Source organism: Protopterus annectens, chromosome 12.part0 (assembly GCF_019279795.1).
Source record: "Protopterus annectens isolate FY-2018-M chromosome 12.part0, PAN1.0, whole genome shotgun sequence".
NCBI classification, from domain to species: Eukaryota; Metazoa; Chordata; order Ceratodontiformes; family Protopteridae; genus Protopterus; species Protopterus annectens.
In genome coordinates, this window is record NC_056746.1 from 207,873,847 (window position 1) to 207,899,716 (window position 25,870).

The window sequence follows — 25,870 nt, forward strand, 5'->3', positions numbered from 1 at the left end:
CCCAAGTCCTAACGCCGCCGCACCTAGTTCTCAACTCCCCTTTAACTTTCAACCAGTTTCCACATCACTTATCCGTGCCCTAATCAAGAAACTAAAACCTACCACCCTTGCAGCAGATCTCCTCCCAGCTGAGTATCTACAGAAAGCTGCAGATGCAATAGCATACTCAATCTCTATCCTGATCAATAGAACTATATCAGAAGCTACTATCCCCTCCATCTGGAAGACATCCCATGTTATTCCACTCCACAAAGGGGGCAGTTCCACTGAACAGTCAAATTACAGACCTATAGCTATTTTGTCACCCCTGGCTAAAATTATGGAGAAGTGCATCCATAAACAACTCCTGAGTCATCTCATTCAGCACAATCTCCTGACTAACTTGCAGCATGGTTTCAGACCGTTCCACAGTACAACCACGGCCCTCCTCTCCTTCTCCAATGTTATTAATCAAAACTGAAACAATAATAGCTTTCTTCTGCCTTCTTTCTTGATTTCTCCAAAGCCTTTGACATGGTCAACCACCAACTACTCATACACACACACTTAAAACTATTCCCCTAGATGTCCAGGCTATCCAATGGTTCAAATCTTATCTGAGTGGAAGACAACAGACTGTACCATGGCAGAACAAACTATCTTCCCTTCTGCCTATCACCCTTGGGGTCCCTCAGGGCTCTATATTAGGACCCCTATTATTTTCATATCTTTATTAATGACCTGTACACAGTTATCCAAACAGCCACCTGCATTCAATATGCAGATGACTCCACTATGATTTACTCTGCCACTTCCCCTTTAAGTATGCAGACTCTATCCCAAAATGTTTTCAATACTGTCAAAAATTGGCTCTGTAATCAAAGTCTCCTATTAAATCCTAACAAAACGAAACTACTGCTTTTCGCCCCCACTCAAAGCCTCCGGTCCAACCTTTACTATAAAATCTAACAATGGCACTGTCATTGTCCCAGATCCCTGTACCAAACTCTTAAGTGTAACAGTTGATAACCTCATATTAAACAAACTATTAAAAAGTTAATAAAAAACTTAGCTCACTATACAAGATAAAACCTTTCCTCACTCCACTAGCTAGGACGTAATTGCCCATACACATCTACTTTCCACCCTCCTTTATGCATTCCCTCTCTTCACGAACTTGAGTAAGTCTGACCTTAATAAACTCTCTAGCTGCTTTAATCATATTGCTAGATTTGCCACTGGAGCAGCATACAGAACACACCACTATCTGAACCTAAAGAATCTAGGGTGGCTAGAATTGCCTATCCAACTTCAGTACTTCAGTAATACTAACACACAAATTCTCTACCAACCTGAAAACACACCCGTACTTACAAAAATGATCACCCCTTACAGCAACCTTAAAACACTTCGCTCATCCAACAAATTACTAGTCCAAACCCTCAAAAGCAACAACTCATATGAAGACTCTCTATATGCCAACTCTGTTGGTAAAATATGGAACTCGCTTTCTGCTAAGCTTACTTCAGAACCCGTTCTAACCCAATTAAAAAAAAAAATCTAAAACAGTACTTTAAAAGGCAATGGCTATGTCCTTGCTCTAATCCTGACCAACTCTGGCAGTATAAACATGTGCTAAAGAGGTCTTTTGGTCACTCCTACATTGCTTCCTAATTGTTACTCTAACAAATCAGATTTATATATGACAGAATGAATTATTTTTATCCTATGTATTGCATCTGTAACAGTGTTTTAACTTGATTAATGTAGCAGTTTTTTCTGTATGTATGTATGTATGAATCTTTTCTCCCCGGGCCTCCGCTGAAAATGGACAAGTATCCAGTCGGACTATCCCGGTCAACAAATGTAAAATATTTTTTTTTTCTTTCGGCTTTTCCCGGTTAGGGGTCGCCACAGTGGAACTCTGGTCCGCTAATGATTGGCAGTCGATTTTTTATGGTGCTGAGGTGCCAGCCCGACGCCCAACCTTCAACGAAGGTACACCCATTCATGCATGTCTTTCGAACGCCACACAGAAGGTGCTCCAGCCGAGAATCAAACGGGAGAACCTCTTGCTGTGAGGCGACAACACTACAGCTGCAACACCGCGGCTTCAAGCTGTAGATGTGCACAACTATGGTGATAAACACCTGTATTATGCATCTTAACCAGCAGGTGGCATTGTAGTCCAGCAGTCAGAATTTCTAACTCACAGTATCTGAACCCTAGCTAAGTTCTAAAAAGAACTCCCTGTTTTGTGCTGCTTATATGTTCTCTCTAGGTTTGGTTGGTTTCTGCAAGATTCTCTTGTTGCTTTCCACATTAAAAAGACATACTGAGAAGGTAGTTTTACAATGCTACATTACCTCTATTATGTATGCGTAGATGTGACCCTGCAAGTACCCTGCAACAGACTAACATTCCAACCAGGGATGATCACTTCCTTGTGCCTACTGAATGTGATGAAAGCACAGGACCCACAGTACTCAAACCTGGGTAAAAGCAGCTATGGAAAATAGATTAATGGCTCAACACCAGTAGTAGATAAAGCGCTATGGCAACTACCTTCTCCTCCTCCTCCATATGGAAATACCCATTTGATCTAATTTTTATTTTATTTATTTAAATGGGTATTTTCTGCTATGATCGAGTTCCAAGAGTAAAAAGCATTGTACTTAGTAAAGTCAATCACCTAGGCATATTTTTGTAAGAGAGGAGTAAACCAATACCAAAAGAAAACCTATACAGCCAAAACAAACTCCACACACAGTGACCATAAACTCCAGATGCTGGAGCAGTGAGGCAGAAATCTTGCTTCCCATATTTTCCTCATCTCTATAGATTATGGACATTTCACTTTTAAGTTCTCTGTTCTTAATCCTGTTATTAGGAGCTTAGTAAAGGTGCATATGAATGAAATCCTATTGTGAATGCCCAGAAAAAAACTGGGTCACATTCAAATAGGTATTGAACATGCAGGCAATCAGATCAATATACACATCTTGATAATGCTAAGCAGCAAGGGAGGCATAAGAAGATTTCAGTGAAGACAGACCGATCTGGGAAGGAAAACTGAAAGATACCAAAGGTTTTACAATGCAGTTGGCAAATGACAATTAGGTCAAACAGTATTTTAATGAACAGTAAAAAGAAAATGCAAGGATACTTCCATTTTTGCAGTGAAGATTCTTTAGGAAAAAAATAGGTACAATTGCCTCTTCTTTGAAGTTTGCTATCCATTGCTAGAATGCTAATTACTAAATATTTAAAAAATGAATCTACTTTTTCATTCATGGAATTCACAGATATTACCATTGTTGCTTGTCAACGAGAATTAACTGCTATTAGTTGTTGTGTCTTTCGGCTTTTCCCGGTTAGCGGTCGCCACAACAGAACTCCGGTCTGCTAATGATTGGCAGTAGATTTTTACATGCCGAGTTGCCAGCCCTGACGCACAACCTTCAACGAAGGTACACCCATTCACGCATGTCTCCACACAGAAGACGCTCTAGCTGAGAATCTAACAGGACAACGTCTTACTGTGAGGCGACAACGCTACCGCAGCACCACCACCGCAGTGAGAATTAACTATTAGTATGAGATCAAATATACTGACCACTGAACTTAACTGCTTGATAAAATTAAATTCTGCAAGTTAAATATTTACCTATATTTTGTTTGCATTTACAGCTATAATTAAGATTGGGAAACTCTCTTTATAAACACACACTGCATAAACACATGGTTGTGTGTATATTATAATATGTATATACATATATATATATATATATATACACACACACGCATATATATATATATATATATAAATATATATATATATATATATGTGTGTGTGACACATACATATACACACACATGTCCATGTGTACATATATGTATGCATATATACACACATGTATATATTACACATAAATGCACGCATACATGTATATACACACACACTTATTACACACAGAACCTGTTGCTCAGATCTCTCATTAATTGCTTGCATCCGTTTGCTTCTTCAGTTAATAATTTCAAAATTTAAAAAAGAACTACCATTTTCAAGTACTTCATAATTGTCTCTTGTTTTTAAAGCCTGTTTACCTAAAAAGCCTGGTCTCCAACTTAAACTAAAAACATTAGTCTATAAAAAGAAAAATTATCTATTAATTCTGTGTGTAATATGATCAATACATTTTTACATCCTTCTAAGCAGGCCAAGAATCACAACATTATATTAATTTTAACTTGTTTTTCTAATCTTTCTTAACTTGCTACAGTGTAATGCCAGGATACAGCGCAATTAAGAAAAAGTGCTTTCATACTGTAATATCACTATTACATACAGCAGTCAATGATAAACCTTCCTACCTCACATTTAAAATATCTCTGACTACATATTACACAGAACTGATTTAAAATATAACATGAAATCTACATCATGACATTTTTATAGAATTAAGAAAAAAATCGTTATTTACAGTTAGTCAGTTCCTTCACTGTCCTGCTAAAACATTACTTAAAGTTGGGTTTATGCTTCAGAGATCTCCATCCAGTTTAAAATGGTCAAAATCCAGTCTTTTTTTTACCACTTCTTGCACAACTTCAGTTCACAACTACATCTTTTCTATTATTTTTAACTAAAAAAAAAATTCTTTTGAGCTGGGTTATAAAAACTAGACACAGTAAGGCTCTACTAAGTTTAATGCTGCTGGCTTCCAAAAAGCAATTACTAGAAAACAAATCAAAACCAAAACCAACTGCAATAGAATAGTTGGATGTTGTAAAAGAGATAAAGAATTGGAGGTGAGATCTTTAGAAAATGGAGAGAGTAAACTACGCAGAAATAAATTGGATCTGTGGGAACAACATGTATAGAATAATGTTCAGCAGGAGTAATATTTAAGGAAAGGCAAGATCTGAACAATCTATGCAACATTCAACTGAATAATTGTTAAGACAAAGTCCCCTTCAGCTTGCTGGCTCATTCTTTGTTGGCTAAACGCTATGATTTCTTCCTTAGCCTGTTCAGCATCTATAATATCTTTGATCTTCCAAGAAAAAAATATTCAAAAGAGAGATGGCTGTAGCAATTTGAGTCTCACACTTGCATGTCAATACCACAATAGCTACAATAATCTTGCTTCACTTCTCTCTAGTGTACTGCAAGTAATCATTTCCCACACACTGATATATTCAGACTTTAAAACTGTGACAGAATGGTTAAGTACCAGTTAGGAGCAGCTCTTTTTGCTGGCATGCATCTTTACTAATATAGATCTTGGCTGCTTTCTCGTAGCCAGATTGGAAGCATACATTTCCTGCTGTGAAATACCAATCCAGTTGTTTATCTGCATTTTCATAAAATGAATGCAGTCTACTCCTTCCAGCTTATCTGGTATGACTGAAAAAGCTCAGATTCTCTCTACACGCCCTGCCTCTAGCTCATTTTGTTTGCTTAAATACCTCTTCTTGAGAAGCCTCACCATCAGGTAGTCTTTCTTTCATGTCATCCTCGGATTTCTGCAGTTTTATCAGCTCATCCAAGTAACTAAAGCTATTTTTTCCAATCTTTTGCATTTGAGCTTGTATATCCCTCCAGTGTCTCCCTTATTTTACAGAGCTCTGAGTATGTTTCATTTATTTTCTTCTAAATTATTAGAATTAATCTCCTGTACTAAACGCTGAAATATTAACTGCTTTTTGGTTAACAGCTACACGTTTCTTCCCAGCCAGAGTTTTTTTTCCCCCCTTTCTTTTCATGGTTATTTTCTCTTAGTTTCACCAAACGTCTTCTTTGTTAGCATCAAGGAAGTGTGATTACAACCCAGTAATGGAATTTTACCCTTCTCTGGAACAGGCTTTCCATCCATAAGAAGGGTAAAATTGTTCTTCTCTAAATCAGTGCAAAGTATAACTTGGTGCAGCGACTAAGGAAGCGTAAATTTACCCCTGGTCTGGCACAAATGTCTGTAGTAGACAAGAAGCAGCCCGTAAATGCCTGATCATCCATGCTCAAACCTACCTATACCCCTTAAAATAACCCTAGGGTATAAGAACTTGTTTGATACATTTGGGAAGCACAGCTAGGCTTAAAGGGCCCCTAGGGTCATTAGCCTAGTAATCACCTATGCACCTACAATAAAAAGTTTCTTGGAGAGCTTTTGTTACCACGGTGTGTTTGTAAATTACTGGCCTAAACAGTGCCTGTCAATGTCTGAATAAAATTCAAACACTATCCGGCTTTCCAGAATTTGAGATTTTACCCTAGATCCTAGAGTTGAGAAACACCACGATGCATACTACTTCAAGAATCTCACAACTATGCACAAATCTAGCTTCCTCAATTAGAGTAACAAGCTGAAGAAAACAAAGATTTACAAGTAAAACAAAAAAAGTCTGTGCACACAACAACTGAGTACTTTCATTTTTTATTTAACAAAACTTCCTCAGAACAAAAGGAACTTAAACTTCTTTTTAAAAAAATTAGAAATCATCGCATGATGTGGCTCGGCCAATCAATGAATAACTATTAACTGATGTCGTTAATGGCACCACATATACTGAACCCACAGAAACAGCCAACTTGATGTAGCTGATAGGTTCAGCGAAAACTTCCCCCCTCTGTCCCAGCCACATATCCCCCAAAGCATCCCTAGCACCTCTAAGAAGTAGGTCATAAACGCTCACTCCAAAGCCAAAAACACAGCTTCTATGGGACCTGATAATATCCTAGGCTGCGTTATAAATGGATTAAAACAGGAACTAGCTGCACCGTTGGGTACTCTTTACCATAGTCTAAGCAGTGGTTTTGTACCTGCTGAATGGAAAACAGCAACAGTCATCCCATTACATAAAGGAGGTGCCTCCACAGACCTGGGAACTATAGATCCATAAGTCTGACCAGCCTAATCTGCAAGGCTATGGAAAGAATAATAACGGACCTTATCAAGAAAGATATAGGAGACCTGCAAATGCACGACCCAACCCAGCTGGGAGATCCTGCCCCTTGAACTTGGTGAACTTCTTTGAGACCATCACCAAAACCCTGGATGAAGGTAAATCTGTGCATATAGCCTACCTGGACCTGGCTATGGCCTTTGATGCAATTCCCCACTCAAGCATCATTGATAAATCACCCAGCTGGAGATTGACCTGTATACTGTCAGGTGGGTTGCAAATTGGCTCACTGATAGAATGAACACAGTCAAAATACGTAACTCTACCTCAACCAGCAAACCCGTAACCAGTGGTGTTCCACAGAGTCGGTGCTGGGGCCCCTATTGTTTGGAATCTACTTCTCGGATGTACAAGCTAAAACAAAAGGCCTATGGCTGACAAAGTTTGCAGATAATTGCAAACTGGGTGCAGTCAGAGTCCCCAAATGGATGTCAACATCCTACAAGAGGGACTTACACAAACGACAGGTGCCAAAGTCATGGGCTAAAACTCAATGGAAAAAAATGCATCACCCCCTTCAGCAAGGGAGACGTCCCTGCAGATTACCACATTAATAACACCCTAACCATGCAATCAGTGGTGAGAGATTTGGGTACACAGGTTGACAGCAACTTTTCCTTTGACCACCATGTCTCCACAGTGGTAAAAAAGGCTTCCTACGTTGCCCACCTGATAAGTGGGGGCATTGCATCCAGAACAAAAATGCAATTACTACCTCCATGTACTGTCACTCATCAGGCCAATAATTGAGTACAATGATACCTTTGGTATGTACCTTACTAGGCACCTGTAGCAAATGGAAAGACCTCAAATGTTTCTCACAAAGATAATTCAGGGTCTTCAGCATATGTCATATGTTGACAGACTGAAATCACTGTCACTATACTCCGTCTTACAGACTACTCAGAGGTGACCTCTGCCTTGCATATAAAGCAATCTCAGATCCTGCTCTAATGGAAATGCTGTACATTCATAAATTAAATGGTATAAGATGCATTTTTGGGAACTCAACCTAGTATGTGACATCAACAGGACTTGCTGGACAGCCAGATATGTCCTACAGAGGTTACCTCTCCTCTGGAACAAACTTCAATTCAAGAGAAGTAGAGCCCCTTGCTGACCCTATTCAAGTGTAATTTGGACGACTGATGGGAAACCACAAATCCACCCTGGGAGTGTCACTCTGTCACTCTTAGCGGCATTAGTTGTTGACTTAATTCCATTTAATACCCTGATATTCTTGGGAACAGGGGCTGTACTTGGCTAGGCTTGTAAGGGCCCTCGGGCCATTAGCCTAGTAACCTCCTATGATCCTATCTACAATGAACTACAAATACAAATGTTAACAATAATCTAAAAGATGCATTAAGCACAAATAATTAAATCTGAGAAAGTTTAAGGAAGCATTTAATATTAACACCATTAAGGACAGGTGGTTTATCGACACAAACTTAACTGCCACCTGACTTCTTTACACTCTAAAATGGTTTTTAAATCACCACCATAGTGAGTATTATCAAGCTGATTTAAGAGAAAAAAATAAAACTTCGAGAAGCATAATTAATGGCATGTTTTGCCAAAGCGTTGTGTCACTGCTTTTTTTGCTAATATATGCTCATAGATTCTCTGTGAGAGCTTTCTATTAGTTTTACCTACATAGAAGCTTTCACAGGAACCCCATGTTGCTAAATGCACAACAGTGTCAGATTTGACAAATGACTCTACCTTTAAACAATAAGCCTGTTTAGGCTATTCAAAAAACATTCTATTAAAAATGTGCCTACATTGCTTACAAGAAAAACACGAGTATGTCCCATAGGCACCATTAACTTGTTTAATGTCAAAATAATGTTATCTTTCTACCAAACTTTTTATATTATACCTTTTGTATGTAAAGATGGTTTTAACACCTATAATGTTTGTCAGATCCTGGTTACCAGTAATAATCTTCACATTATAAACCACAATGTGTTTTATACCATCCGTACCTAAAGTTATCGGTACTGCAAAGGAAGTGACAAAATTTGAAACAGATTTACTTTCAGGGACACTTTAAATTCATATCTATCCACTAAAATCAGCTGACATTTAGTCTATTTATGGAAACCTTACTGCCAATCTTATCCTATCAAGGAAATAAGCTCTGAATGTAAACATCTCCTTTAACACAGGCAAACTAGTGATGATACTGATTTTTCTCATAATCAGATGACTCAGTCTGATAAACTGCTCTCTTACAACATTCCACTTCATATAGTAAGGATGTTGGCCATCATAATGCAATTTATTAACAAATGTCTTCTTATTGCAAGTGTTACTATGAAATTGCTTACCAACATCATCCATAGTGACCTGGAGAGCTAAAAAAACAAACCAACTTACTTGTGTAACCTAAAGTAGAGGTTAACTCTGTACTTTTCTTGAAATTATCTAACAAATTCAGATTTTTTTTTCAAGCTGTCCACTATAATAAATCTATGCATGTCTTATAAAAGCTGACAAATTTGAATAGTGGATAAAAAGTACAGTTTTGTACCTACCATAAATGTAGATGTTCGAGGATCCACATTGCTGCAGTCCTTACACTTGGGTAGTCCGCTGTCCTCGGTCGGCCCGAATATCAAAGTATAAGGCTGACGTCGGTCAAGGCGCATTTGACTGACATCAGGACATCAGGGTACAAATGCGCATGACCGACGTCATATCCTCAGTCTTTTCTTGCCCCAGATGTCAGAAGACCCTAAAAATAAAGGTCAAAACCAAAAGACAGCAAACAACCAACCAACCACCCTTGCACTAATTATATGTACAATATATACAATATACACAATATGTACAACCCAACCCACACAACCACCTCTAACTACAGAGGGGAAGGAGGGAGGGTAAATTGGACTGCAGCAATGTGGATCCTCGAACATCTACATTTATGGTAGGTACAAAACTGTACTATGTTCTTCATCTCACATTGCTGCAGTCCTTACACTTGGGTAGAATCCCAAAGCAGAGGTAAGGGAGGATGGCTAACTACAAGGAAGCAGGAGCTGCCAAAATGCCCTGCAAAACAGCAGTGGCAAAACCAGCCCTGGATTTAGAGTAAAGTGGCAGGTGATAATGCCTAGAGAAAGTATGCACTGAACTCCAAGTAGCTGCCTCCAAAATATCCTTGGTAGCCACTCCCCTCAAAAAAGCTGTTGAAGTGGCAGTAGCCCTAGTGGAATGAGGCCTAATCCCAGCTGGAATCTCCTTGCCATGATGGGAATAACAGAAAGCAATGCAAAACCCAATCCACTTAGAAATAGTTTGTTTTGACAAAGGCTTGCCCCGAGAACTCAAAGCAAAAGAAACAAACAACTGCTGAAACTGCCTGAACCCTTTAGTTCTGTCCAAATAATAACGCAACTGCCTGTGTACATCTAAAGTGTGCAAAATCTTTTCCCCGTTATTTTGGGGATTTGCATAAAAAGTAGGCAAATGAATAGTTTGGTTTAAAGCCACACTAGAAACCACCTTAGGCATAAAGGAAGGATTAGTACGTAATGATACCCTATCCTTATGGAAAATCAAGAAAGGCTCAACCGCCATAAGGGCCTGCAATTCAGAAACCCTTCTTGCAGAGGTAATGGCCAACAAAAAGGCAGTCTTCCATGACAAATATTTCAACTCAGAAGTAGCTGCAGGCTCAAAAGGTTGTAGAGTGAGTTTCTCCAACACAAAATTGAGATCCCAAGCAGGAGTAGGAGCTCTTCGTGGGGGTCTTATATTCTTTGCCCCTCTAAGAAATTGCTTGAACAAAGGATGAGAAAACAATGGTGGGTCGCAATCATAGTGAGGCGAAATTGCTGCAGCATGAACTTTAATAGAAGAGAAAGACAAACCTTTGTCTAGTAACTCAGTAAGATATTGAAGAGCCACACACAAATTAGGCTCAGAAACATCAAAATCTTTTGCTGCACTCCAAAATAAAAATCTCTTCCATTTGTCTGCGTACACTTTCCTTGTACTAGGCCTTCTAGCTTCCAAAATAACATTCAAAACTTGCTGAGGAAGTGGAGGCCCACTATGGTTCAAAACAGAATATGCCAGGCTGTTAGGTGCAGAGAGTGAAGCTTGACATTGAGCAAATGGCTGTCCTCCTGTGACAACAGGTGTGGAATCGAAGGCAAAGGCCATGGAGGCTTCCGTGCCAGACTTCTCAGTAATGGGTACCAGTGCTGTCGAGGCCAATCGAGCTATTAAAATCATCCTTGGCTTGTCCTGTCTGACCTTTAGAAGTACCTTTGGGAGGAGAGGCAGAGGTGGAAAGGCATACACATGAAGATTGCTCCAATTGAAAGAAAGAGCATCCACTCTCCAAGCTGTGGGATGAAACCTTTTGTGCAAAACTTTGGCAGCTGATGGTTTAGTGGAGAAGCGAACAGATCTATGTCTGGAGTTCCCCATGACACTGTCAATTTCTGAAATACATGAGGATCCAATTTCCACTCGTGGGGATCCATAATTGCCTGCTCAACACATCTGCTAAGGAGTTCTGTGCTCCTGGCAGAAACCTTGCCTGAAGATTGAGCTGTAAACTGAGAGCAGTCTCCCACAAAATCATTGCTTGCCTGCATAGAGGATAAGAATGTTCCCCTTGCTTGTTGATGTACCACATGACAGTTGTGTTGTCTGTTAGAATCAACACCTGCCCTGGAAGAAGTAATTCCTTGAAAGCTATTAATGCAAACTGGACTGCTAACATCTCCTTCATGTTGATATGTAGATGTTGTAGTCTGGCAGGCCACTTGTCTTGTATCCACTTTCCATTTAGATGAGCTCCCCAAGCTTTGTCTGAGGCATCTGTCGTTAAAATCTGACTCGCCTCTGGCCGGGTCACAGAGAGTCCCTTGTTTAGGTGACATTCCTGAGCCCACCACAAAAATTCCTTTTGAATGCAAGGTATTATTTGAATGACAGTGTCCAGATCCTGGCAGTGCTGTGTCCATACATTTTGAGATACCATTGCAGCTTCCTCATATGCAGTTTGGCATTGGGAAGCACCAGAATACAAGATGCCATGAACCCTAAGGCTTGAAGGACTGTCCTTGCAGTCAGCCCGGACTGATGAGATAGTTGATGGAAGTAAAGGGATAGACTCTTTTGTTTGTCCGGGGTTAAAAGGCCATCTGGGATGCTGTATTCAGTCTCACACCCAGAAAGCACATGTCCTGAGAGGGTACTAGACTGGACTTTATTTCGCTCACAGAATACCCCAGGCATCTTAGCACTGCTATCACATATTCCAAATGATGAAGAAGCTCTTCCCTTCCTTGAGCCAGAATCAGGCAGTCGTCCAAATAAGGATAGATCTGTATTCCTTTTAGCCTGAAGAAAGCTATCACTGGAGCCAGAACTTTCGTGAACACTCTGGGCAGTAGATAAGCCAAAGGGCAATGCAGAGAACTGATAGTGAGAAGTCCCAGCTCGAAAACGCAGATACTTCCTGCAACTCAGTCTGATAGGAACATGAAGGTAAGCCTCCTTGAGATCCAAAGTTACCATCCAATGATCTTTGCCCAGCAGAGGTAAAAGCTGCTGTAACGTCAACATTTTGAACTTGGGAATGTCCAGATAAGTGTTGAGGGTAGATAAATCCAAAATTGGTCTCCACGTGTTCCCCTTCTTTGGTACTAGGAACAGGGGAGAATAAAATCCTAGGCCCACTTCTGGCATAGGGACCGGCTGTATGGCCCCTATTTGGAGTAACAGAGAAACTTGCTTGTGAGCCTCTATTCTTTGTTGAGGAGGAACGTCTGGCATGCCTTTGAAAGGAGGCAAGGTATGGAAATAAAACCTGTAACCGTGGTGTATGATATCCAATACCCATCTGTCTTGGGTAATTAAACTCCAATTTTCTTTGAAAAGTGCCAACCTTCCTCCCAAAGGTGCTGCCAGACGAGAAGGCTGTGGCAGCTGAAAAGGTAGGTCATTGGGTCTGTTTACGAAAAGACTGACCCCTACCCTCACCCGAAGACTGTGCAGGAGAACTCCCTGTTCTAGGCCTGAAAGAGCCCTGAGCTCTGCCCCTACCACGTCTAGATCTATCCCTAGACTGGGAATCATAAGAAGGATACGTCCACCCCTTAGTAGGCCAATTTCTACTAAACTTTGGAGGCTGGACCTGCAAAAAATCTTTAACAGTCTGCATAGACTTAGCCTTGTCTTCCATTTTCTTTAAAACTGCCTCAACAGGAGGACCAAACAACACGTCAGATTGTAAAGGAGCATCTAAAATCCTTGTTTTAACATGTTCAGATAAATTTTGATCCCTCAGCCAGGCGTGCCTGCGAAGAACTGACCCAGTGGCAGCCACCCTAGACGAGGCCTGTACAGCATCAAAACCACATTGCAAAGAATGCTTACCCACCTGTTCAGAAACATGTACTAAATCTTGCAACTCTTTACAATCAATACCTTCTGCCAGAGCATCAACCTTAGACTTCAATTGTGAAAGGAGATAGTTTTGGTATTTCAACATGTGAAACTGGCAATTCAAAGCCCTCATAGCAAGAGTGGAAGAAGTATAAACTTTCTTTCCCCATCTATCCAAGGCCCTAGCCTCTTTGTCTGCAGGAACCGGATTCTTAACAACAGAAGCCTTAACACCTTTAGGCCCCTGGCTAACAGTTTCTGGGTCTGCCCTAGGACTCTTAAAGATACTTATGAGCTTCAGGCACCCTGTAATACCTATCCGGTTTAACAGGAGCAGGAGGCAAAGAATCAGGATTAAGAGAAGCCTCTGTAAAACATCTTCCACTACATCCAAAACAGGAGGTATAGCCAAAGGCCTATGCTGGAGTAAAACAAAAATTCCCTAAGCCTTTTCCTGGAATCAGAGAAGTCCTGACCTTCCCACTTAAAATGCTCCCTCATGGAATGAAGAGTTTCTGAAAAGAAAAATCCTCAGGAGGAGAAGCAGAAGGAGTAGAATCATCCACATCAGAATCAGAATAAGGAGAGTACTCCTGCAAGTCTTCAGTCAAGACTCTGAAACATCTGAAGCCTGCTCAAAACTCCCTAGCTCAGGCTCCACCCTAGGTCTCTTATCAGGAGGGGGCATAGAACCCCTAATCAAAGTAATCAAATCTTCTGCCATTTTAAGCATATGCTTCTTGGGCACAGTTCCTGAAGAGCTAGGGGTAACACCAACTGAAGCTAAACCTGGCCTGCCCCTGGGAGAAGCCTTTGAAACAGAAGGAGAGGGCCTAGCCACCCTAGGAAGGGAGGGCAGTATAGTAACCTGAGAAGCCCCCTCAGCCTGACCTGCCTCCTGAGAGGCCACATCTTGCAATAATAAAGTCTCACCCTGGGAACACAAAGAAACCTCCGGTGGAGCCACCGGCTCCACCGACACCTCTAAAGAACCGGCGTCCGGTACAGACGGTTCTTCTAGCCTAGGCTTAACTGCTTTGTCCTTGCGCTTCTTGAAGAAGCGCCGGAGCATCCGACGGCATTTTATAATTGCACCGCTTCCCAAAGACTAACCTGGCACAATCCAACCTTCTCTTTATAGTGCGTTTATTGAATCTAGCACAAGAGCGACAGCCAACAACGCCGTGCTCAAGCCCTAAGCAAGGAATACACAAAGTATGATAATCTCTATGCGGTATCTGTTTCCCACAAGAAATGCAATTATTGACTTTTTCTGACATCCGTAAATCACTGAGGCAAGAAAAAACTAAAATATTCCCCAGCGGGTACTTAGCCAACTTTGAACTCGGTCTGAAACTTCGAAATCGAAAAATCTCAGAACGCCAACCGGCACTTGCAATGCTGCTTCTGCATCGGACCATGCGGCAAAAAAGACTGAGGATATGACGTCGGTCATGCGCATTTGTACCCTGACGTCCTGATGTCAGTCAAATGCGCCTTGACCGACGTCAGCCTTATACTTTGATATTCGGGCCGACCGAGGACAGCGGACTACCCAAGTGCAAGGACTGCAGCAATGTGAGATGAAGAACATCTGATGCTTCACCAGCTCATAACCAAATTAGCAAAAAACAGTGCCATTCTTTCACCCATAGCCATGCCACTGAGCTGGTGGTAAATTTTAACTGAAAACATTAAAACATAAACAAGCTGTTCTCTGATACTAAATTTAATAAACATATCATATCAGTATGGGAAGTATAAAAATAAGTGAATTTGCTCAAACATAAGGTAACAAATTCAGTGTCTGTATCTTGAGTAATGTATGTATAAAGAGAACCATCTGTGATAACCAATATTGTTTCTGCACCTATAAACTCATAACTCCTTAAATCCAAGCAGAACCAATAATCCTGCAAAAAACATTTAGCCTTTTGAACAACAGGGTTCAAAATAGTATCAACGTAAACTGCTAAACATTCAATTCTACAATAACATGAAGCTGCAACTGGTATGAAAGCTGTCTGTGTACTGTTTTTATGGACTTTCTGGAATACCAAAGATTTTACCTATTTTTGGGTACACTCTTTAAAAATTCATATAATGTAAAATTTATTTTGGATTTATTGAGTCAAGAGTACAAACAGTTTCAACTTTTCTAAACTGCCCAAACTTGAAAACTTCATTATAGCAAGTCTTATCAGACAAAAAGTTGAAGCAAGGTTGCCAAATACAATTGCAGCTAAAAAAAAAAAAAGGAATGGTACAGATTATCTCCCTTTTAGACGTGCACTGTCTGACATCCTAGGCTAGGAAAAAAAAAAAAAAAGAGTCCAGTTATACTCTGGAGACATCTGTAAAGCTTATACTAGTTATATCAGAAAGCAGGAGTTGCATTGTGTTTCCGTAGACTTAGAGAAAGCATATGACAGGGTGCCTAGAAAGGAGTTGTGGTATTGCATGAGGACGTCAGGAGTGTCAAAGAAGTATGTAAGAGTGGTACAGGATATGTACGAGGGTAGTGTGACAGCGGTGAGGTCTGCGGTGGGAGTGACGGATGCGTTTAAGGTGGAGGTGGGATTACGTCAAGGATCAGCTCTGAGCCCTTTTTTGTTTGCAATGGTGATGGACAGGTTGACAGACGAGATCAGACAGGAGTCCCTGTGGACTACGATATTTGCAGATGACATTGTGATCTGTAGTGAGAGTAGGGAACAAATGGAGGAGACTCTGGAGAGATGGAGATATGCTCTAGAGAGAAGAGGAATGAAGGTCAGCAGGACTAAGGCAGAATATATGTGTGTGAATGAGAGGGAGGATAGATGAATGGTGAGGATGCAAGGAATAGAGGTGGCGAAGGTGGATGAGTTTAAATACTTGAGATCAATAGTTCAGAGTAATGGTGAGTGTGAGAGGGAGGATAGATGAATGGTGAGGATGCAAGGAATAGAGGTGGAAAAGGTGGATGAGTTTAAATACTTGGGATCAATAGTTCAGAGTAATGGTGAGTGTGGAAGAGAGGTGAAGAAGAGAGTACAGGCAGGATGGAGTGGGTGGAGAAGAGTGTCAGGAGTGAGTTGTGACAGACAGGTACCAGTAAGAGTGAAAAGGGAAGGTCTACAAGAGGGTAGTGAGACCAGCTATGTTACATGGGTTTGAGACAGTGGCACTGACAAAAAGGCAGGAGTTAGAGCTGGATGTGGCAGAGTTAAAGATGTTAAGATTTGCACTGGGTGTGACGACGGTGGACAGGATTAGGAATAAGTATATTAGAGGGTCAGCTCAGGTTGGAAGGTTTGGAGACAAAGCCAGAGGCACAAGATTACGTTGGTTTGGACATGTGCTGAGGAGGGATGCTGAGTATATTGGGAAAAAGATGCTAAGGATGAAGCTAACAGGTAACAGGAAAAGAGGAAGGCCCAAGATAAGTTTTATGGATGTGGTGAGAGAGGACATGCAGATGGTTGGCGTGATACAGCAAGATGCAGAGGACAGGAAGAAATGGAAACAGATGATCCGCTGTGGCGATCCCTAATGGGAACAGCCGAAAGATAATGATGATGATCAGAAGACAGACATGCATCTATGGAAGGATACCCTGGATAAGGAATGATAATGCAGCAGTGATCCCTATGATGGACATCTGGAGACAGGCAGCAAAAAGCAGTACATTGTGGGGACAAGGGCTGGAAATGACAGCCTATAAAAGTTATACATGCCAAGCATTCTTTAAGCCAGGAGGCATATCACTCAACATTATGGACATTTTTGTAATCAGATCCATGTGACATCTCCTAATGGCATCATCATATCTTTGTACATCTTTATCAGTCAAAACCAATATCAACTCAGTGGCAAACCTGCAAATAAAAAGAGCAATAAGAACCACATTCAAGGGGGTAACAACTGACCTCATAAAATGTGTTCAAAAGTTAAAAATGAAATTATTATTTTAATGAAATAGACAGGACTTACCTGGAGTACCACCATGTCTATCATTAGTCTCTCTTGGCCCAGGTAACTGGAAGAGTGGAAACAGGTAACGAGTGTGCCAGTCTCTATCCAAGTTAGGATTCAGTCCAGTCTGTTCACTCTTCGGAGCATTTCGGGGGCTGTACTTGAAACGCAGTTTGTATTTCATCTACAAGAAGAAACATTTTTTTTTTCCTTGCTGCAGTTTCATTGTCTCTCCTCGATACATATCTGCCCCTTCTCTGACCCTAATGAACCACCCTCCCTTCCAGATATAAAAGGGAAAAAAAAAAAAAAAAAGATTTCCATGACTCTACCATGTACTACAAGTGAGATCTAGGCCAAGCCTAGCCTCTTCGACATCCCCTCTTTATTATCTATTTCAAGTATCAGTCTAACACTCACAACTGGCTGTAGTGTTAAAGTTCAGAATCCTCAAAGCCAAAGACGGAACTAAATAGATCCATCTTCCCTCTGGAATTAAATGCTGTTGCCCTGGAAAACTCCTTCAAAGCTGGATGGCAAAAATGATGTCGTAACCTGACTCCCTATTTTCCTTTAAATATAAACTAGATGACTGGATGGGTATTCACAGATTTACTCTGGGATTGAATGGCATGGCCATCCTGGAGAAAGGAGGTGTGGCCTGAGGGAGGGTACTGGCTAGGCATGAATGGTTGACGCTCAGTAGCCTTTTAATATATACAAATCTATACATGCTACACCTGGCCAGGGAAATGAATAGGGGCACAAGGAAGCTACAAAAGGTTACATGTTGGATGAAGTTCAGAATTAAGTATTCATACCCTAACAGAATATACAAAAAACTTAAGTTTTTTTTTTGAATATACAAAGAATTTTTTAATTTGTCATTTTTCCTGAATAACTCTACTAGGCTGCAATGCAAAAACATTAGAGCATTCTGTTCAGAACACTATAAATCACTCAAAGCATCTAACATTCCCACTGTACAGAATCATCTGTCTCAGAGAGTAGTCATAAAATCACAAAATTTAGACTGCCTTACACATTTAGTTTTACCTCCCACCAGACCACTGTTTGCAAAATGTAAATTCAGTTGGGATTCTAAATCATAAAAAATATAAAATAAAGTCTAGATTAATTAACATTACCACCACAAAGATGTATTTTACCCACATTTTCACAATATTAAACTTTTATCTGTAAACAAATATTTCCCTGCAAATTTGAAAAGGAAAACAAAATTAAAAAAATACAGGTAATTTTTTATCCTTCTACACTCAAACAAAAATTTCTTTGCTACTCTTTGGATGTATCTTCCATCATCTTCCTGTATCTGAATAGCCTACACTTCCTCTGTAAATGCAGTTTGGAAACGCACTGGATACAGGAAACAATGGAATATTCCCAAAGCTCGCAAACATCCACAGATGGCATTACATCTGCTCATCTAATGATAGGTAGCAAAGCTAGGTCACAATACAAGTTTACTGTACATCCATGGCACAAAGCCAGCTTTATTTTTCTAGTCTCAGTGTACAAAACATTGTGGTACTCTGGCGAATACATACGTAGTACCACAGCACTTTTTTTTGTTCATGTTCACACATGCACAAGTCTGAAAATTAATAAACTCACATATGCCAGCGCCAGCAAACTCCTGGTAAACAAATTAAAAAAAGTGAACTATTCCAATATTCTAGGTCAATGCTGAAAAATTACAACAAGCAAAAGTTATCACCTTACTTTAAAATAACTTTTTAAAGCCAATTCATTTTGCTCAGAATATCATCTCATGTCATAATGACTTCATCTTTCCAAAGCTGCATCATTTTTCCAAACATATTTCTGCACAGCTAGTTAGTAAACATCTCAAAAAAGCTACATAGTCTTCCTTTCTCTCAATTTCCACTTTACCAACTAAGCAAATATGTGCTTAAATTTCCCTTTTATGAGCCACTGCCAATTGTTCAAACTGTATGTTTATAGACTTCATATGCCTGTGTAATGACCCATTCCAGAAAAAAAAAATTTACTAATTTACTTTTAACCACATGCTTTTTTCTTTAATTTATGGAACACGTGGCAAAAGTGCTCAGTGTCATAAAAGTACCTTAAAAACATCTACCCCTTCCTCAGACTTGAAATGTCTGGGCCACTGTGCAACAGCTACACTTTTCAGACAGATGGGCTTCCTGTGCACCTCATCACATGACCAAAATTAGTGGTATATGTAGACTTCTACATGTAAGAGTCTTCACCATTGCAGTCAGGTTCTATAACTGTACAGGACACCAGCATCTTTCCATTCAAACTGACCCTAGTGGGGTATTATATTTGTGCATACATGCAATCTGTTTATAGTAACAGTCATAATGTATGTCACACAAAACACACTACTTAAATTTTATCATTCTTTTCCCTTGAGATGGCACATTTATATTTTCTCTTCTGGTTATGAATTCCTTATCACTGAGTAAGTTTGTGTGTTCTTTCCCAATACTTATAACTACAGCGACTGACAAGTTTTAAACTGACACTAAGAAATGAAGACATGGTCAAACAATGAAACAAAATAAACTTTTACTGATAAAAACCTGTACCCAAAAAGCACATGAAGACCATTATTTTACTGGAAAGATTAAGACTATGATGCTTCACATAAATGGACTAGTATGGTAACTAAGTGGTTAGGCCCTGTGCTTCTTAACTTGAAACTCCTGGAATTAAGCCTAACATTTAGCCAGTGTTTGGAATTTGCTCTCCCCATGCCTGCATGAGTTCTCTAGAAACTGCCTTCTCCCCCCACATCTCAAAAACATTAACACACCATCCTAACCATAAGCACTTCATTGTTTTCAATTATGCAAACACCAGAATATACAGTACCCGAGTTGAACTGCATTACAAAAAAATTATGGATTAGAGGCGTAAAATATTCGTCACATTTTTTTTTTAAATTAACATACCGTGCCTGCTGCTTTCTGAGTCTGACTGGATAAACTTTATGCAAATCAGTATATTTCAAATTTTATGCAGTCACTCTGTTAACACTATGTGCAGCTCAAGCCTTACTTTTGTTTTTATTGTCTCCACTTAAGGAAAGCAAAATATCCTTTAAAAAAAAAAAAAATCTTCTAAGCTTCTTAAAAAAAAAAAAAAATGGCACAAACTTCCTTTTCCTAACAGACTTCCACAGAATTCCAAGGACTGGGCATTTCTAATGCTTTTAAATTATTAGATATTTTAACCTGTCTACAAGTAATTATTATATCTCAGCAATGGAAAACATTTGTTTGGTGATTCTTGCATATGGTTTACAATTTTTGGTGATTCTCGCAAATGGTTTGCAATTTCTATATAGGGTTTTCCAACAACTAATCTACCACATGTATTTCATTCATTTTCCTTATACTGAATGTATCAAGCATCAGATAAAGGTACAGGTACATGGAACAGGTCTCTTAGAAACGGCAAGATGCTGCTAATTTCTGGTATCCCACACAAACTATGCACTGGCTACACAGTAATTTGGAGTCTTTAAATGTCTATCTCCAAAATGAATCAACATGTTTTCACAAAATTTTCTGGGATGGTAACTGACTATCTATACAGCTTCTGGACTTTCCTTTCTACCAGTTCTCCCAACGCTACTCTGAAGTCGGACGACATGCCACTCTACAGCTATCATGGTTACCAATTTATTTCAGCATACCAATATATCATAACTGTACCTCCCATTACAGTCAAACATCAGCATCTCTCCAACTATAAAATAACCGATTTAAAAAAATATATACCAGTATCTAGCCCCACAAAAGATTACCAATATTAAATCACCCATACTCAAGTTCTCAGCAACAAACACCCAAAGATTAAATGTATACTAGCTCACCAACACTAACATGTCCATGTACACGCCCATCAACTCTTCCACTATGCAGAGATATAAATCCTAACCCTGGCCAAGTCTTATACGATCAAAGGAACATCTACCTTTACTCATCTAGACAGATCAAAGAAACAGGATCAACAAAACTCCCCATCTGGACTAAATATATTTAACCTAAACATCTGTAGCTTCTTAAACCTCCATAGCTTCATGCTTGGATCTCTTCTCATAAACCAGACATTCTGTCCTTGACAAGGACCTGGCTAAAACCTTCCACTAAAGATGAAGAAATGTTACTATAGGGTTATAATGTGACCAGAACTGACAGTATAAATAAGAGGTGGTGAAGTAGCCATCATGTTTAAGAATACTCAGCAGCTTTCCATCTACACTAATGCTGTTCCCCAAGTCAAAGCTTTAATCTTTACCCTACTAAAACCAAACACTAAAAAATCCCCATGTACAACAGCCATTTACATACCACTTAACAAAACTTCTACAAATGAAGACACACTGTCACAGGCCACTAAGTCTAACCCAGAAAACTACCTTACTGGTGTACTTTAATTACAATTGGATTTTCCAAACTGAAAACTGTAATCTTACCAATCTATTCAACTTTTCCGAACTAATCAACTCTCCCTCTGGGAGACGGACAATTCTAGACTGGGTACTCATCAACACTCCCTGATAAAGATCAGCAAAATAGATGCCCTTCTAGACTCACTAAGTGACCACAGTCCTACATATATTATCCACCAAAGCCCTTGAGCAATAAACAAATCCACACAACTCAGTTAGGAACCTCAAAAATTCCCAGTCTACTCCACTTCTTTCAAGCAAACTAACTGGTCCTGACAACTCAACCATACACTATTAAGTAGGAAATGTATCAAAACTGATCTAGCTCAACAACTAACCAAAGAAGTCAAACAAGCAATGCAAAGAGGGACAAAGCAAGGAAAAACCAGTTCAGCACAACAACCCAAACAAGTTAGCATGAATACAGCCATCAGAGAGAACATGCAAAGAAACTCACCCTAAAAGAAAAAAAACACTATACTGACAAAACCTCTCTAAAAAAAACTCTCTAACCCCCCCCCCAAAAAAAAAAATACCGGTCAAACATTAATAGATTCTTAAAACTTGATAGAACTACTCAGCCAAACCTCTTAAATGACACTGTCTAGAACATAGTCCAAAATTCAACCTGCACTTGATTCAAGTAGTAGCAACAGTAGCAAAAAACTACCTGATGAAATAGTGAACGGACCCTAGAAAGAAATACTGCATGATTTACAGTTGAACACGTGTCTAGTAAACAGTTCTGAAACTCTCAACTAAAACCAACAACTCTGGCAGTTGATCAAACTCCTGCTGAATACTTCTACTCATGCCATAGCCTATTACATAACTGTACTCAAACAGGTCCATCTCAAAATCACACGTACCAGAACTGTGGAAGAAATCATTCATAATCCCAACTCCATAAATGAGGAAAGTATGTAACTTACCCAATTTAAGGCTCATAGCCATCTTTTGCCCCCATCTAAAATCTTAGAAAGATGCATACTTACTCCAGCTAATAAACTATGTCCTAGACTACAAACTAAGGTCTCAGACTCAAAGTTTTTTTAGGGGGTATCAGAGCACTAATACTGTTTTTCTCTCGTCATAATACAGTAGAAATGAATGTATATTAGTCTAATTCATATTCCAAAACAGTGTAAGAATCTTCTCAGTGTGGAAGTTTCTCAATTCCTGTATCTCTAGTTAATCACTGTATATTAAAAAGCAGAAGAGGAAGAAAGAAAAAATCAGAAAATGGTAGAAGTAGCAAACTTAAAACCGTCCTAAATCAAAAAATAAAAACTTACAGTAGAGAGTCAATTATCTGAACACTGACTATCCAAAATATCAATTAGCTGAACACAGTCTTCCAACGTTTTTGGGTAGGAAAAATCATAAAGTCTGAATATGTAAACATTATACGTAACTGCCTGTGCATGTTTTTTGAGCTTGTACTACAGTAATATACTGTAGCATGTTGTACTTACAATAAATTTGTTTTTCTTCTTTAATGTTCATCAAAAACATTTCACAGGCTCATAGGAGGTTACCAAGCTATTGGCCCTGAGGCCCTTATAAGCCTAGCCAAGAGTTTAGCCCATGTTTAGACAAATCAGCACCCAATGCCCCTGTCCAGCAGGGACATGGGTGGAATCCCAGGGCTATATTTTCTGTTTCCCATCCAGTTATCCAGGTTGCGCTTAAAAAGGGTTAAAGAGGTATACTTGGTATATGCTACCAACACCTTTACCTGCAGTTTTCTAATCCATATACATAGCTAGCTAGCAACATTCTAAACTACTACTACATTATTCCACAAAAGTAACAAAACACTTAAAGTCTTCATATACACCAGAAAACCAAAACTGATATCTATCAGATAGAACCAATGAAAAATATAGGAAAAGAGACATTCAAATTATTACTGCACGTCATCTTTTGATTTTAACATTGTAATATACAAAAATAATTTGTTTTGAGCATTTTGTAACCCTTGAAGGCTATAAGTAAAAGACTGCTTGCAATTGCTTAGAAATAATCTTGAGAGGTTTAGACCTCTAGTACATTTTTTGCAGTAACGCAGAGTTCCTCTGGGGCATGTGCAACATTCTACATGAAGCTAACCATGACAAATTAAATGACATCTTCAACTGTGACACCTCTAACTGCACTGTTACACTGACTGAAATGGTCTAACAATGAGAAGTACACAATGTCAACATCAAACTATAAAATAAAATGAAGATTAAGTTTAGCTTAAAAACGTCCATTCTGGTGTCTTTATACACACAAAAGCATACAGCAATAGTAAAACATACACGTCATGAAGAGCAGAAAATGATACAGGTGAAGCAAGGAACACTTGGTTCAGTCATCCTGACACTGCGTCCAAAGACTTAAAATGCTAATAAAAACCTCAACGGCTTCCAAGAGTGAAACAAGGGCTGCATTTTTACAAGATGTCTCAATATCCACAACATAAAACAGTTTATTAAATATAGACCATTGAAACTACAATCCTCACTCTGAACAAAAGAATCATTTTCTCTCAACAAGTAGATTTACAAGCAATCCAAAATTCATATGATCAGTCAAACTCACCTCAGCACAACTGCAACAGTATCCAGGTGTGCACTCCTCGTCATTTAGATGCACAACAGTCAAACATTACACCACACCAAGTTCAGAATAAACTGCAACAATGAGGGGTCAGTAGACTGACCAACAGTTTACATACTGTACCCTGACCAGCTGTACCTTCACTTAATCACTCGAGTCAATATTATTATCTGTAGCTTATGGCAACCACTCTCAAACGTGTCAGTTACGTAACACACACGGGGATACAAGCCATGTGACAAGAGGAGTGCTTACAGTAACTTAATTCAAAATGCATTAGCACGGTGTGTCACTAAAGAGTGCTTAACTATTCACTGTAAGCAGGACTCTGGCCTATTATCCCTATATTAAACAGACACTATATATTTAAAACTAATTCATATAGACAGACATGTTAACTACCAGATCAAATAGTCAAATCTCAAGACAGCGATACTAACTGAAAGCACAAAACGTTTTACTTCAAGAAAAGAACACAAGGTGATAGAACACACGGAACTCTTGCATGAAACATTAGCACATTTACATTTCAACAATATTTAAAGTTTTGTACATGATACCTGCACTGGAAAATTAAGAGCATTTACACAAGCAGTATAATGTCAATCAAAACTTGTATACTTTCACTGAGGTAATATAACCAATTTGTTTCTCTGAATGGCCAACTTTTATCATGTTTACAGTCTGACCACAGCTCGGACTCTGTTTTTTTTATTTTTTTTGAAGTTTTTTTATCTATCTCAATTATACGTTTGATTACCCAAATTACCCTAGGTCCCACTTAGCTCAGACAATCAAATCTCTACTGTATTTTGAATTATTAATATTATACAGAATTATTAACTCTAGTAGGTATTCATAAGTAATCCAAGCAGGGTAGACAGTGCTTCCAGTAGCAAATCCTTTATTAAGCATACAGATAAGTGATTCAAACAAAGCAAAAAATAAACAGAATCACAGTTTCAGCCCAAACTTTCTGACTATATACCCGTTATCAGGTGTGGGATTGGTTTATTTGGTTGTAAAACAAAGTTCATTGTGTACATGTTAATAAATTCAAATCACTTCCCCCATCCTTATAGGTTCATGGGCAGGTACTAGGCTATCGGCCCAAAGGCCTAAGTAAGCCTAGCCAACAAGGTTCCCTGGCGTAAGCCACCCAAGAAAGTTATTGTCCTGTGCCCCTGTTGAGCAGAGCCACAGAAGTGATCCCCGGGGTGTATTTCCTATTTCACATCCACTCATCAAGATTTTTCTTAAAGAGTGCTAATGAGGAACTTTGCTTGACAAAGATGGGTAGCTTGGTCCAGAATATGGGAAGTCTCTAAGACAGGAATCTATCCCTCCAGCATGTCCTGTTTATTGTGGTAACAAGGTTTAGGTCCCTAGAGCGTGTAGCTCAGATGGATTGGGATTTCTTTAGGTGTAGTATGTCCAACAGCTCTGGGTTTGACATAGCTTTATATGTTAGGCAGAGATCAC

General features: G+C 39.3%; 1 protein-coding gene across 1 annotated transcript in view; it reads right to left on the bottom strand.

Moving 5' to 3' along the window:
• ABCA3 (ATP binding cassette subfamily A member 3) overlaps positions 1-25,870 on the bottom strand; it is a gene marked incomplete in the record, with an annotated part of 1,818,321 nt that overhangs the window by 1,483,830 nt on the left and 308,621 nt on the right. Inside the window, 1 exon segment of the mRNA XM_044089258.1 lies at positions 17,329-17,494. Within this exon segment, the coding sequence (XP_043945193.1) occupies positions 17,329-17,494 (166 nt within the window).